Here is a 15,931-nt window from a genome sequence, read left to right on the forward strand (position 1 = left end):
TTCTTCATTCTCGGCTGCCAGGACATGTAAGCATCAACTATTCCCAGGGATATTCCACTGAAATATTAAAATAGACAACCCCTAATCTCATTAGGGAAATGCTTCATTCCTGACAGAGAAATAAACAAACAAACAACGCAGTGACAAATTATTCATATGCATAGAGGGCGATAAGATATGCAAAGCACGAACAAGTGTAAAACAGCAACGTGTTTCTTTTAGCTAATCGAGGCCTAGAGAGAAGGGAAGTGTCACCGTGTCCCTGAAGTCATCCTTTGAACGGGGTTAGTGCCAGGGCGAAGGAAAGATTTTCAGCCACCCTGAGGACTGCCAGTGACATCACTTCTGTAACGTACAGTGAATGTGTGTAAGTGCAGCAATTCACGTTAATACCAAAGCGCCTTCGTGCATGAAATGGGCAAATGTGCAAGAAGCCCAGATGTAAGCCAAAGACAGACACATAATCTAGGCTAAAGGACTGCTAATAAAGGCCTGTCACAATAGATTGCCTGGAAGAAAAAACATGCAGTAGCCGTCCGCTCACTGTCACATTGTCCCTCCATTTACCCTGATGACATAACGCTACATGCAAATAACATTTTTAACTAGGCAAGTCAGTTAAGAACAAATTCTTATTTACAATGACGGCCTACCCCGGCCAAACCCGGATGACGCTGGGCCAATAGTGAGCGGCCCTAAGAGACTCAGACTAAAACCCTGGAGCTACGATAGATATAAAAAGCAAAGGGAATTTTAGGATGAAACTAAAAGAAAACTTACATTAAACTCATAAAAAGCTAAACACTTAGGCTAAATGTATATTTTTGTTAATTACCTGACACTTTTATCCAGAGTTACTAAGTAAAAATAAAGTACAGGACATATAAATTAGAAGTGAATTGCTAAATATATACACTGAACAAAAATAAACAACATGCTACAATTTCAAAGAGTTTCCGTTCAAATAAGGAAATCAAATCAATTGAAATAAATTCATTAGGCGCTAATCTATGGATTTCACTTGACTGGGAATACAGAAATGCATCTGTTGGTCACAGATACTGTACCTTAAAAAAAGTAGGGGCTTGGATCAGAAAACCCGTCAGATTCTGGTGTGACCATTTGCCTCATGCAGCTCGACACATCTTAACAGAGTTGATCAGGCTGTTGATTGTGGCCTGTAGAATGTTGTCCTACTGCTCTTCAATGGCTGTGCGAAGTTGCTGGATATGGGCGGGATACTGGAACACGTCGATCCAGAGCATTCCAAACACGCTCAATGGGTGACATGTCTGGTAAGTGTGCAGGCGAGACATTTTCAGCTTCCAGGAAATGTGTACAGGTCCTTGCGACATTGGGCTGTGCATTATAATGCTGAAACATGAGGTGATGGTGGCGGATTATTGGCATGACAATGGGCCTCAGGATTTCATCACGATATCTATGTGCATTCAAATTGCCATCAATAAAATGCAATTGTGTTTGTAGCTTATGCCTGCCCATACCATAACCCCACCATGGGGCACATTGTTCACGTTAACATCAGCAAACCATACATGTGTTCCGGCGTTGTGAGGCCGGTTGGAAGTACTGCAAAATTCATTCTCTAAAACACCGTTGGAGGCGGCTTATGGTAGAGAAATTAACATTTCATTATCTGGTAACAGCTCTGGTGGACATTCCTGCAGTCAGCATGCCAAATGCGCACTCCCTTAAAACTTGAGACATCCATGGAATGATGTTGTGTGACAAAACTGCACATTTTAGAGAGGCCTTTATATTGTCCCAAGCACAAGGTGCACATGTGTAATGATCATGCTGTTTAAAATCAGCTTCTAGATATATGCCACAACTTGGCACAAAAGTTTGAGTGTTGGACTGTGCACGTTTTGTGCATATGGAACATTTTTGGGATATTTTATTTCAGCTTAGGAAGCATGGGACCAAAATGTTATAGGTTGCGTTTATATTTTTGTTCAGTGTATATTAGGCTTCTGGTTTTCTGGACTCACATAATGTGCCTTTAGCACGGCGGTCCAACATGATTCAAGCCTGTCTCGAGGTTGAGATACATCTGCACACACAAGCTGATAGTTCCGGAACTAATTCATTGATATCACCTTAACCCCGTGAGCTATGAAATGTTCCTATTGATGGGTACTTAAACACTGACTGATTATAACACTAAGTACTCAAATACAATGACATTTTATGTAACTTGTATTTGTCACATGCTTCATAAACAACAGGTGTAGATTAACAGTGAAATGCTTACTTAGGGCACATCCCAACAAAGCAGAGATAAAGAAAATAGAGACATAATAGAAAAATAATGATACAAGGAATAAATACACAATGAGTAATGATAACTTGGCTAAAAACACAGGGTACCAGTACCGAGTCAATGTGCAGGGGTATGAAGTAATTGGAGATGGACATGTACAATATTAGGTTGGGATTGACTAGGCAACAGGATAGATAATAAAACAGTAAGAGCAGCGTATGCAATGAGTAAAAAAATAAGTGTAAAAAGGGTCAATGCAGATAGTTCTAGTAGCTATTGGTTAACTAACTGTTTAGCGGTCTTATGGCGTGGGGGTAGAGGCTGTGCATGGTCTTGTTGGTTCCAGACTTTAATTGGCAAAATGAATGTTACTGTGTGAATTTAATTTCCATGTTTGGATTGTTTCAAGAGTTCAGAAAGAGTTATGAATGTTGATTTGTTTCATTGTACTGCAAGTGCTACGGGTTTAGTGATACAGAGAAATTGTGTTATTCTGTTCATCGGAAGGCGGATAGTTCAAAGAGGGTTGTGTTCTATCATACAGTGTTGAGGTGTGGTGATTAGATTAGAGAATGCGTTTGACGTTTAATGACTTTGTTTGAATGTTTTTGGTCATGCAAAGTGATGTTAATTAGACGATGGGAGATACTGGGATTTGGCGCTTTTGGAAGAATAAAAGCTGGGTTTAAACATCAGGAGAACGGTTTACCAATGACGCTATGATCGTTTGTATGTCATACAGGTGAAATAGTTTTTCTTATTTTTACAGTGAAGATTTCTGGTATATACTTTTTTATTTATTGTATTCGTATTGTGTAACTGTAAAAGATCAGATTACTTTTAAATGGATACGAACTGCAGTCCTCACATTTGAATAATATTCCTTGAATTATTTGGTGAAATGTCTAATGGTAAATTTAATTCACAATTTACATTGCATATATGCTTGGTCTCTAACTGTGTATCTCTGAGCTTTACTCAATAATTGAATGCGAAGACATCGATTGCAAGATATTAGCTCCTTGTTGCTTGGCCTCTTAATAATTGCAAAACGGTAAACCTAGACACGTGCATCAGTATTCCGAGGGGCGGCGCAAGGCTAGCAACCTTGACTATACACGATTATGGACCTAAAGCAGTCACAGATAATGGAGTCAGATTGAATATAGTAATAATAAACTACGCATCAAACTAAATGTTTGGATCATTTCCATCCACCTACATAATAGTGACTCATCCAATTGATTGGGGATGCTCTATATCACACTACAGAAATAGTGTGGTCTACATCTTATCATGAGGTATTTCATTACTCATGTGAGCAGAAACTCGAGACTTCTTTAACATATGATGGAAGTTTGCTTGTCCACAAAAATGATGGAAGTAATATTGAATCACGATTGATTCACAATTGATTGATTCACCATTGAATTACGTAAAAGTGTTGCAGAGACGGATTATACAAAATGGGCCTGAAAACAAACACACACACAAGTCAGAAGACAGGCCTGTGATATGTCTTCAGCAGATAGATCCACCTCCTTGTTTCTTATAATAAGTGACTAATTACAGAGACAACTTAATCACCGTGTTAACGGCACACTCACAACAAACACTTAGTCCAACCTTACGTCTGACAATTGTTAAAAACCTCTCCAGCCTTCTTACGCAAATCAGTGTTCCCCTTCGCTTCCCTTCTCTCAAATCATAGATGAGGCCCAATCGAGTTGACATATTTTATTAGTTCCCTGGCATTAGAGTGTGTTAACTGTAAACATGAACATCCCAGAGACGTTGGTCAGGAAGCTGACTGCCTGTTCATAAAACATGTTGAAAAAGTAGCACATTGCTGTCGAGCAACAGCGTCTCAGTGACACAATTCACATTAAAATACCAGACAATGGGCTGCAGCTGACTGTTCTGAAACCAACAGGGATTATGGCTGGGCGATATGGCCTAAAAATCACATCATGAGTCTTTTCAAACTTATGGGCAATTCACAAAATCTATCTAGATTTTTTAAAAGCTCAGTTGCACAATTAAAGGTAAAAACAACATTTGTTACAAATTTAACCAGAAATATGCACAATGCACATCCACTAAATGACCAACATCTGGTAGCAGGCAATTTAGAAAACAAGCCCACCTGGTAGTGAGTAACCAGCTAATTGTTATATTTAAAGTCATCCCACTTGGATCTATTTGCTTTCTAACAATGAATACACCCTCCTGTCAGTCTCCAACTGTTTGAACAACAGTCTGTTCACTTTGTTAAGATGTTGAAATTAGCGGCCTACCTGGATAAGGTGCTTATTTCTCAGAATGAGAACAAGTTGCCAATTCCTTACACACACACACACACACACACACACACACACACACACACACACACACACACACACACACACACACACACACACACACACACACACACACACACACACACACACACACACACACACACACACACACACACACACACACACACACACACACACACACACACACACACACACACACACACATAAAACAGACTACTTCGGAAAGTATTCAGACCCCTTTACTTTTTCCACATTTTGTTACATTACAGTCTTATTCTAAAATGGATTAAATAAATAAATACAAATCCTCAGCAATCTACAAAATACCCCATAATGACAAAGTGAAAACAGGTTAGGAAATTTCTGCAAATGTAATAAAAATAAATCAATTGAAATGCATTATTTACATAAGTATTCAGATCTTTTGCTATGAGATGCGAAACGCAGCTCAGATGCATCATGTTTCCATTGATCATCCTTGATGTTTCTCCAACTTTATTGGAGTCCACCTGTGGTAAATTCAATTGATTGGACAAAAGACACATAAAGACTCTCAGACCATGAGAAACAAGATTCTCTGGTCAGATGAAAGCAAGATTGAAGTCTTTGGCCTGAATGCCAAGCGTCACACCTGGAGGAAACCTGGCAACATCTCTACTGTGAAGCATGGCGGTGGCAGCATCATGCTGTGGGGATGTTTTTCCAAAGGCAGGGACTGGGAGACTAGTCAGGATTGAGGCAAAGATGAACGGAGCAAAGTACAGAACGATCCTTGATGAAAACCTGCTCCAGAGTTCTCAGGACCTCAGACTGGGGAGAAGGTTCAACTACCGACAGGACAACGACCCTAATAACACAGCCAAGACAATGTAGGAGTGGCTTCGGGACAAGTCTCTGAATGTCCTTGAGTGGCCCAGCCAGAGCCCAGACTTGAACCCAATTGAACATCTCTGGAGACCTCAAAATAGCGCTGCAGCGACGCTCCCTATCTAACCTGACAGAAGTTGACAGGATCTGCAGAGAATGGGAGAAACCCAAATACAGGTGCCACGCTTGTAGCATCATACCCAAGAAGACTCGATGCTGTAATTGCTGCCAAAGGTGCTTCAACAAAGTACTAAGTAAAGGGTCTGAATATTTCAGTTAAATTAGCAAAAACACATTTTGCTTTATCATTATGGGGTATTGTGTGTAGATTGATGAGGATTTTTTTTTTTAAATGAATACGGCTGTAACGTAACAAGATGTGTAAAGTGTCAAGGGGCCTGAATACTTTCCAAAGGCCCTGTAAGACAGTGGATAAAATGCTGCTAGCGGTATGTGGTACCACAATGCTGTGCACGACAGAAAATGACCAAAAATGTTCGACAATGTTATTCATCGATACTCTTGTCTTAGTAGGGTCTGCTCTGTTTCAAATTTTGGGAGTCGATACATAAAAAGGGTATCATCACAAAAGGTTAAGTTCTCCTCTATCACAGAACAAATCATGTCTCAATGCGTTTCGTTGTCCATACGAGCGATTATGTTGGACCAAACCTCAAATGTAAATAGCAAGTTGAAGTTGCTTGTTGTCAGAGAGGAAGACGACCTTCCGTCTTTGTTGCGAGTGGCAGGGGGTGGGGCTTCATGTCTGTGTCTGAGTGGGAAGGTGCGCAGTGCACACAGCACAGAAGGAGCGAAGGAGACAGGACCACACACCTCCAAAGAGATGCATAATGTCTCCTATCATAGAATTTCTATAGGATCAATTATTAAAACCATCCATATTATATGTGAAGTAGAGGCCAAAGTGCTCTCAAATTTCTGATTGCAATTCACTGTACGTCCGATTGTCCAATAACTGTGTAAACCACATCTTAATAAAGAGAAGGCTGAAGAGGACACGAGTGTTGTTTTTATCCAAGACGACACAACGTGTGAAGTGAAAAGATGACTGTTCTCCTCTAATAGCCTGTGGTAGGATATTCTATGGTCAGGTAGGCATAGCAGGACTGGTGCAGCTGCTGCTCACTAAGTGAGTGGACCAAAAGGATATTTGCATCATCATTTCCCTACAAGTGGATCAACTGTCAACACAAACACTACAAGGATGTGAATCCCTGTGTTTCTCTTGATCTGTATGGACAGATATCTGTCTTGAGTCTAGACCCTTGGGATCAGCTTTAGTGAGCATATACAGTTAGTTGGTCATGAAGTTATTTGTGTGATTTTAAGAGGGGCCCAAACACAAAGGCAAATGTCAAAATTACAGCTTACATCTTCCAGGTGCAAATGCTCAAGCTAGAGCAAACTCTTCATTGGTGTGAGACTTAAGACTAATTTATACTATACGGAGACTAAAGGTTTGGCACGTAGCAGTGTCGCAATGTCGCTTTTTCGTAACTACACACACAACCACAACAGGGCCAGGTTGTGTAGTAACACTAATATAAAAATGTATGTGATATCTGAGAGAATGTGACCGGTGTGAGCCTATTGACCTCCTCTGGAGAGCCACGTCCCTTGGAGCTGATTGGAAGGTGGAAAGTGTTGGCAGCACCCAGAGAGGAGAGGGGAAAGGTTTCTCATCCCTTGATGGGAAAGGGCAGGTAGGTGGAAGGATGGGGAAGAGTGCGAACTTTACCTCGGTCCTCAGGATGCGGATGCAGGGGCTTCTTGTCAGCCAACGGGACCTCGGGTTTGCGAGCTGAAAAGAGAAAGATGTTCCTGTTGGTTAGTAACATCCTCCTCTCTTTACAATCGCTCTACGAGTCTATGAGGACAGCCACTCGTACACAGAGCAAACTGAACAGACATTCTGCAAGCAGGAGGAGGATGTGAGACACAAGTGTTTCCTGTGCAGACTAAAAGGGAGAGTACAGAAATCTTTGCTGTGCTCTGCAAGCACCTGAAAATTCAGATAGGAGGCGTTCTTGCAATAAGTATTAACACCATTTGGAAACATGAACCTAAAAGAAGAGAAAACTCAGATTTTTTTCCAATCAACACATCAATGATGTCTCTCCCGCTGCTGGTGATTCTTTGATCCACCTCTAAGCAGACGACATCATTCTGTATACCGCTGGCCCTTCTTTGGACACTGTGTTAACTAACCTCCAGACGAGCTTCTATGCCATGCCAGACGAGCTTCTATGCCATACTCTCCTTCCGTGGCCTCCAACTGCTCTTAAATGCAAGTCAAATTAAATGCATGCTCTTCAACGGTTGCTGCCTGCACCTGCCCGCCCATCCAGCATCACTACTCTGGACGGTTCTAACTTAGAATACGTGGACAACTGCAAATACCCATGTGTCTGGTTAGACTGTAAACTCTCCTTCCAGCGTCACATTAAAACATTAAAACATCTCCAATCCACTAATTAAATCTAGAAACGGCTTCCTATTTCGCAACAAAGCATCCTTCACTCATGCTTCCAAACGTACCCTCGTAAAACTGACCATCCTACCGATCCTCGACCTCAGCGATGTCATTTACAAAATAGCCTCCAACACTCTACTCAACAAATTAGATGCAGTCTATCACAGAGCCATCCGTTTTGTCACCAAAGCCCCATATACTACCCACCACTGCGACCTGTATGCTCCCGTTGGCTGGCCCTCGCTTCATATTCGTTGCCAAACCCACTGGCTCCAGATCATCTACAAGTCTCTGCTAGGTAAAGCGCAGCTCACTGGTCACTATAGCAGCACCCACCTGTAGCATAAGCTCCAGTAGGTATATCTCACTGGTCACCCCCAAAGCCAATTCTTCCTTTGGCCGCCTCTCCTTCCAGTTCTCTGCCGCCAATGACTGGAACGAACTGCAAAAATCTCTGAAGCTGGAGACTCTTACCTCACTCACTAGCTTTAAGCACCAACTGTCAGAGCAGCTCACAGATCACTGCACCTGTACATAGCCCATCTGTAAATAGCCCATCCAACTACCTCATCCCCCATACTGTTATTTATTTTGCTCTTTTGTACCCCAGTATCACTCCACACTCATCTTCTGCACATCTATCACTCCAGTGTTTAATTGCTATATTGTAATTCCTTTGCCACCATGGCCTATTTATTGCCTTACCTCTCTTATCCTACTTCATTTACACATGCTGTATATAGCTTTTTCTACCGTATTATTGATTGTATGTTTGTTTACTCCACGTTTAACTGTGTGTTGTTGTATGTGTCGAACTGCTTTGCTTTATCTTGGCCAGGTCACAGTTGCAAATGAGAACTTGTTCTCAACTAGCCTACCTGGTTAAACAATTTTTAAAAATTAAAATAAAGACAGATATCTAGGTGAAAGGTGCTTAATAGAAAAGCCAAGTCAATCTACATACAATACTTCATAATGACAAAGCAAAAACAGGTTGAGAAATTTTATTTATAAATTAGGCAGCAATTATAGCATTGAATTTTCTTGGGTATGACACTACACGCTTGGCACACCTGTATTTGTGAAGTTTCTCCCATTCTTCTCTGCAGATCCTGTCAAGATCTGCCATGTTGGCTGGGCAGCTATTTTGAAGTCTCTCCAGAGATGTTCGATTGGGTTCAAGTCCAGGCTCTGGCTGGGCTACTCAAGGAAATTCAGAGACTTGTCCTGAAGCCACTCCTGCATTGTCTTGGCTGCGTGCTTAGGGTTGTTGTTCTGTTGGAAGGTAAACCATTGCCCCAGTCTGAAGTCCTGAGCACTTTGGAGCAGGTTATCATCAAGGATCTTTGTACTTTGCTCCATTCATCTTTGTCTCGATCCTGACTAGTCTCCCAGTCCCTGCAGTTGAAAAACATCTTCATCAGACCAGAGAATCTTGTTCTCATGGTCAAAGTCTTTCGGTGTTTTTTGGCAAACTCCAAGGGGGATGTCATGTGCCTTTTACTGAGGAGTGGCTTCTGTATGGCCACTCTACCATAAAGGCCTGACTGGAGGAGTGCTGCAGAAATGGTTGTCTTTCTGGAAGGTTCTCCCATCTCCACAGAGGAACTCTGTCAGAGTGACCATCAGGTTCTTGGTCACCTCCGTGACCAAGGACCTTCTTTGCTCTAGGATGAGTTGGTGGTTCCAAACATCTTCCATGTAAGAATGATGGAAGCCACTGTGTTCTTGGGGACCTTCAATGCTGCAGAAAAGGTTTTGTTTATAACCCATCCCCAGATCTGTGCCTCGACACAATCCTGTCTCGGAGTTCTACGGACAATTCCTTCGACCTCACAGCTTGGTTTTTGCTCTGACATGTCACTGTGGGACCTTATATAGACAAGTGTGTGCCTTTCCAAATCATGTCCAATGAATTGAATTTACCACAGGTGGACTCCAATCAAGTTGTAGAAACATCTCAAGGATGATCAATGGAAACAGGATGCACCCAAGCTCAATTTCAAGTCTAACAGCAAAGGAGCTGAATACTTATGTAAATAAGGCATTTGTTTTTTAATTTAAAAAAATTAGCAAACATTTCTAAAAACCTGTTTTTACTTTGTCATTATGGGGTAGTGTGTAGATTGCTGAGGATTTGTTTCTATTTAATCAATTTAAGAATAAGGCTGTAACTTAACAAAATGTGGAAAAAGTCAAGGGGTAGGAAGGCACTGTATCATGTAAATAAGATTTAATTGAACCATTTTCATATTTCCTTACTCATGATGATTAATTTGTGTGTACCCCTTTAAGAGCATCCCATGATCAGTAGAATAGAAAAAAAAATGAAGGCCCCATGAAATGGGTCTTGACTTTGGAATGGTTTGGGCTAGAGACGAGTGGTTTTCAGCATTGTAATAGTGCAACCACAGACACAAAGCAATGCTCTGTTTGTTTCTATGGCAGAGGCTAGAGCTAAGCCTAAATCAGACTTGCCTGCGCCAATGGTTCTCAGAGACTAAGTAAAATGATAAAATAACTTGGCTTGTGATGCGCGCCCCTTTAATTAAAGATGCACCCCTTTTCAATTTTAATTTAAAATGACCCAAATCTAATACCTAAATCTAAGTGCCTGTAGCTCAGGACATGCATATTAATGATTGAAATTTGAAAGGAAACACTTTGAAGTCTGTGGAAATGTGAATTTAATGTAGGAGTATATAAAACATTAGATCTGGTAAAAGATGCGTTTTTTTTGTACCATCATCTTTGAAATGCAAGAGAAAGGCCATAATGAATTATTCTAGCATAGGCAGAATTAAGACTCTGGACACTAGATGGCAGCAGTGTATGTGCAATGTTTTAGACAGATCCAATGAACTATTGCATAACTATTCAAAATGTTGTATCAAGACTGCCCAAATGTGCCTAATAGGTTTATTCATACATTTTAAAGTTCATAATTGTGCCCTCTCCTCAAACAATAGCATGGTATTCTTTCACTGTAGTAGCTACTGTAAATTGGACTGTACAGTTAGATTAACAAGAATTTAAGCTTTCTGCCCATATCAGATACGTCTATGTCCTGGGATTTTGTTTCTTACAAGCCCATGCTAATCACATTAGCCGTTAGCTCAACCGTCCCGAGGTCGGGACACAGATCCTGTATTAAACTATACAAATTTTACATCAGCATGAGCGCACCGGACTTGAAACAACGACACAGATGTTACCATGCTCCCAAATCAAAATGCCATGTTAATTCCACAGGTCTATGTTTTTTTTAAGTGAGTGTTAAATTTGAAAAAATGAAGATTAGGAAAAGTTTTGCGGCACACCTGATTGAAAACCACCTCTCTAGAGATGTAGATCTATGGAAAAGTTAAGACCTCCGGGTATAGTGGGTTTTAATCGCATTAACAGCCGGGATGAGGGCCCTAGAAGTCTGCTACATGAGACTACAGTGGGCCATTAGACAGGAGTCAAAGGCTCCTAAATATCTACATGCGTCATGTCTCTGTTCGCCTTATAGTAGACAATCAAGGATTCAGATCTGGACTGAATTTACAATATGGTACAAGACAAAGTTGGGGAATTCATAGATGTTTATTTTCCCTGAATCCCAAACCCCTCGGGGTCAAAGTGCAACACAGCCCTCTCAGTTCAAGGCAGGAAGTGCATTAATTAATAATGTGACAATTTAGCCCGCCCCTCCCGGAGCGTCACAGATATGCCATCACCACTTCTGAGAAAACCGTTCCAATCTATAAATCATTTTGAGCAAGCGAGGAAGCGATTACAACACGCCACCTCTCCATCGCATTCTTTCTGGCCATTACCCCCAAGACCGGCTGCCTTGTCAACCAAACCGATGAAGACGTGAACGACTAATTACAATCATGATCACCTCTGGAGCATTCATAACTAGAGATTATGATATTAGGTGACAAGGTGCACCGATAGACAAGCAGAAGCACATGTTTGTGTTCTTCTGCCCATATTGATTGATAATGTGCTAACACTCGGCAAGGGACGACACCAGTGAGGAAGTTTGAAAACGTAGTGATGTCGCATGCAAAACCACAGGTTCCTGCTGTTCCTCTCTGTTAATTGATAGTGATCTACTTTTACCAAGGGCGCAACTTTGTTTAAGAAGTGGGGGGGACATTATTATTATTTTTAATCCAGTCGGATAAACACTCCAAACTGTTTACCCGACCGCTTGGAGGTGCCTGCATGGTTCTAAAGCACACCCGTACCTCATTGTGTGTGTCACATTCCAATTATAAAAACTGGGGGGGCAAAAATGCCAATTCAGAATGTGATACAGACATGTGGTCCCCCCCCCCCCAGTTCCCAGTGAAAGTTACGCCACTGACTTTTACAATCGTTAACATGATCATCTAAGGAGGTTGACGACAGTCACACGTTCATTATAAGCAGGCCTTACCTATGCTTTTTGATGGTGGGGGTGGCTTCTTGGGTCTCTGAAAAACAGAAAGTAGGTCAATGTGACAGAGGACTTCTCATTCAGCTACAGTAGCACTCGTTAGTTTAAATATCATCAGACTCCCAGCAGATGCACCATGATGGCCAACAAGCAGAGTGAAAGAGCACTTTAATGCTCCACTGTATTCGGTTTAACATTCAGGGAATATGTTCAAAATGAGAGTACGTAGTGAGGTAAGAAGTCAAGCCTCTTTCTAAAGAAAAGCAACCCAAAATACCTGAAGTTACACAAGCTGACAAGTCATAATACAAGACAGGACAATAATAAGGACAGCCAATAGGCTTATTTAAGCATAGGTAACATTCTTTTATTAAGACGTCGGAGAGTCTTTCTGCATCTAGCTACTTGAATAGGAGCTATGGCAACAAAGAAAGGTGCCCTGGGTTTAACGGTTTGTTCAAGGGGACAATGTGTTCATGTTTTTTCAGTGACCCAACTACATTTCTTTACTTTGGCTCAGGTGCATCACGTTTAACAAAGAAGAATGTCAGGGTCGGTTCAATCATTGTTGGTTCTTGTTCATCAGTTTCTTAAAATTCTTCCTAATTCTTAGTATTCCTTTCTGCCTGGCTTCTGTAATACATACAAACATGTTTCGACTTTATTCTTACCTGACTCCAATTTAAAACAGTATATCAATCGAAACACAAGGCTTCGAGTGCCACAGATGCAGATAACGCTGCAGCTGTTCCATGTAGTCAGCCTGAGCAACGCACTGTGCCGAATCTCTGATCTACAAATCAACTAACACTTTGATCTCGAGTTAGAAAGAGTCAGGCCCATCAGTGTGTGAGAGTACGGAGGGCTGAGGAGTGACACCGGGCCTCTAATGCTGCTGAGGCAAGAGCATCAGTCAGAAGAGAAGCACGTGCTCCAAATGAAAATAACAAGCAATTCATTTTCCGTTCTACAATGATCTTAAAGTCGAGATCTGCGAAGGTTGAAACAACGCCACTTGGTCTCCCCAGGCTCATGCACTTATTGTTTTTCTTTTCTTTTTGAAAAGGAGATGAGTGTCCAGCCAAGAATAATCAAATAAATCGCAGCACATCCTCTATTTGCTCTGCTTTGCTGTTTGATGACAACTTCCATGGCAACTGTCCTCATTAAGGCTATATCTGAGAATGAATTGCAGCCAAACTGTGGTAACTACCACCAGTATCTAATCTGAGAGCTATAAGTGATGTGTTTTACATGCTGTGGTCACGAGGGCCGCAGCATGAAGAATCACAGGGAATGTGGGACTATATACACATTTAAAAAAGTGTGAAACTGGAAAAATATTTAAATAATAAAAACAATCTTCACTCTATTTTACTAGGATGTATCCTGTAACAATCCAAAAACAGGGACTTCTTTATAACATGCTCACAATAACAACATAGAAATAAAGATGAAGAAAAAAAAGAGAAGGGAAGAGAAAGTGAGAGAGACTGGCCTGACCGCCTCTCTTAATGGAGAATTGTTCATGTCTGCCCTCTACTGAGCATCTAGCAGAACCGAGAACATAAAGGGCAACAGGGAGATCCATTATGGCGCAAGAACTTCCTAATGCTCTGGGCCAGAAGGCTGTTCACCACCACTGCTGCTTGACCACCATATGGTGAGGCAGAGCACTATGGTCTCTCCACCGGGCCGTGACACAACAACAGCAGCCACTGTGTGGGCCGGGGAGGCGACAGAGTTAATAAACAGGGACATTGAAGTTCAAGTACCAGGAACTTTATTTACAATTAAAATGAGTATTTTAGTCTGCTCTTAAAAGAACTTCCCTGAAATTCAACCTTAACATTTTAAAATAATTTAGCTGGAGGATACTTTTTTTGAAGGCAAAGACTCACAAAAGTGATATTTTGCACTTCTCTTTAAACAGAACAGCTGTGAGGTGGCTTAGCTAGAGACGAGATCAACACTGAGCGCTCAGTAACTAGAACGCGTAGAAATATCTAGAGAAAGCATCATTTCCCGTCTAAAGTGTATGATGACTTATAGGAGACTCCTGACAGAGACCCCAATCTGACCAGTCAACAAAACATTCCCAGGCTACCACTCTCATTAGACTTGCTCTCCATATCAAGGGAAGAGTACCACATGATTTCCGTGAGCACACACCAACACCATGTACTCTAACACAAGCATGTGGAAAGCCCAGCCTACCTCTTCTGCTTCCTGCCTGGGAGAGAGTTTGACTGATCCTCTTGATGTGGGAGCCGGCTGCAAAATAAAAGGAAATAGTTTACGTTTTAATAATGAAACATGTATGATCATTACACAAATGACTGACTTTACACATAGGCCATCTAGGGACAAGACCACTAGGGAACACATACTGTATGTGATCTGGAGTTCACTATTTCTTTCATCATACCTCTTTGTCTGCGTCTGACATCACAGCCACAAAGTTGTCAGGAAAAACTCCCTCTTTACCTCCGATCTCCCCTCTCCACCACCCCGGCTCCCCTGTGTCCTGAAACATAACAACTTTACTGGTCAAGCATTTTTCAAACATTACCATGAAAAGGCTAGGATAAAATAACATAGCAAAGACTCCTAAGGGAGCCCCAAGTGGCGCAGCCGTCTACGGCACTGCATCTCAGTGCTAGAGGTGTCACTACAGACCCTGGTTCGATCCCGGGCTGAATAATAACCGGCCATGATCGGGAATCCCATAGGGTGGTGCACAATCTGCTGAGTGTCGTCCGGGTTAGGGGGTTTGGCTGGGGTTTGGCCATAATTGTAAGTAAGAATGTGTTCTTAACTGACTTAGTTAAATAAAATACAAATAAAAGAAACAGGACTCTGAGAAAGTTTCCAAATATCTGCATCAGGCCATTTGGTAATCAAAACAAATGATCTGAATAAACAATTATGTATTTGACTCAATATCAAATTCAAAATCAGCTTCAAAACTGACAAAAGGCATCTGTGGAGATTCCTACAACCTCACATCACGTTAGACATCACATGTAAGTCTGCTTAATGGACACTAGATGGCACTTAAACATGATTAATCCACAGCGAAACGTGATCTGTCATAATGTGTCTGCCTTAAATAACAAAACATGACTCAAGAGCCACCTCGTAACGGTAACTCAACCTCTCCATATGGCCTAGCACTGTCTTGGCCACGTTCCCAGTCATGGCACTCATGCTCTTCTTCAGGGTGTAAAATTCAACAGGGACCCAAGTCCCAAGTCTCTGGTCAAGGGAAGCTAACTGCAATAGATCACTTATTTGCTACGGTGACAGCTTCCTACCATCACGCTGCTTCCAAAACACAGCAGGGTGCTCGATGGTGATCAGGGTCATGTTTAGAGGTCATTCTGAAATGGAAGAGGTACTACCTGAACTGGTCCAATAAGATGATCACTAGTTTCCTGTTACAAAATGTTGCTGAGCCTACAGCAAACTACCTAAATCCTAATCAGAATCATTAGGACTACATACTCAAATCTGTCCCTAGGGTCCTGGAC

The 15,931-nt window shown here is 41.6% G+C and overlaps 1 protein-coding gene across 3 annotated transcripts in view; it reads right to left on the reverse strand.

The window, feature by feature from the left end:
* The window catches only part of LOC123990807 (CD2-associated protein), a 76,641-nt gene that overhangs the window by 13,972 nt on the left and 46,738 nt on the right, over nt 1-15,931 (reverse strand). For all 3 annotated transcript variants that reach the window (XM_046291691.1, XM_046291690.1, XM_046291692.1), the window contains 4 exons: nt 14,827-14,925; nt 14,616-14,672; nt 12,399-12,435; nt 7,232-7,294 (listed from right to left, as the gene is read on the reverse strand). In XM_046291691.1, the coding sequence (XP_046147647.1) occupies nt 7,232-7,294; nt 12,399-12,435; nt 14,616-14,672; nt 14,827-14,925 (256 nt within the window). The remainder of the gene's footprint in view (nt 1-7,231; nt 7,295-12,398; nt 12,436-14,615; nt 14,673-14,826; nt 14,926-15,931) is intronic.

Source organism: Oncorhynchus gorbuscha, linkage group LG12, assembly GCF_021184085.1.
Source record: "Oncorhynchus gorbuscha isolate QuinsamMale2020 ecotype Even-year linkage group LG12, OgorEven_v1.0, whole genome shotgun sequence".
Classification (NCBI taxonomy): Eukaryota; Metazoa; Chordata; class Actinopteri; order Salmoniformes; family Salmonidae; genus Oncorhynchus; species Oncorhynchus gorbuscha.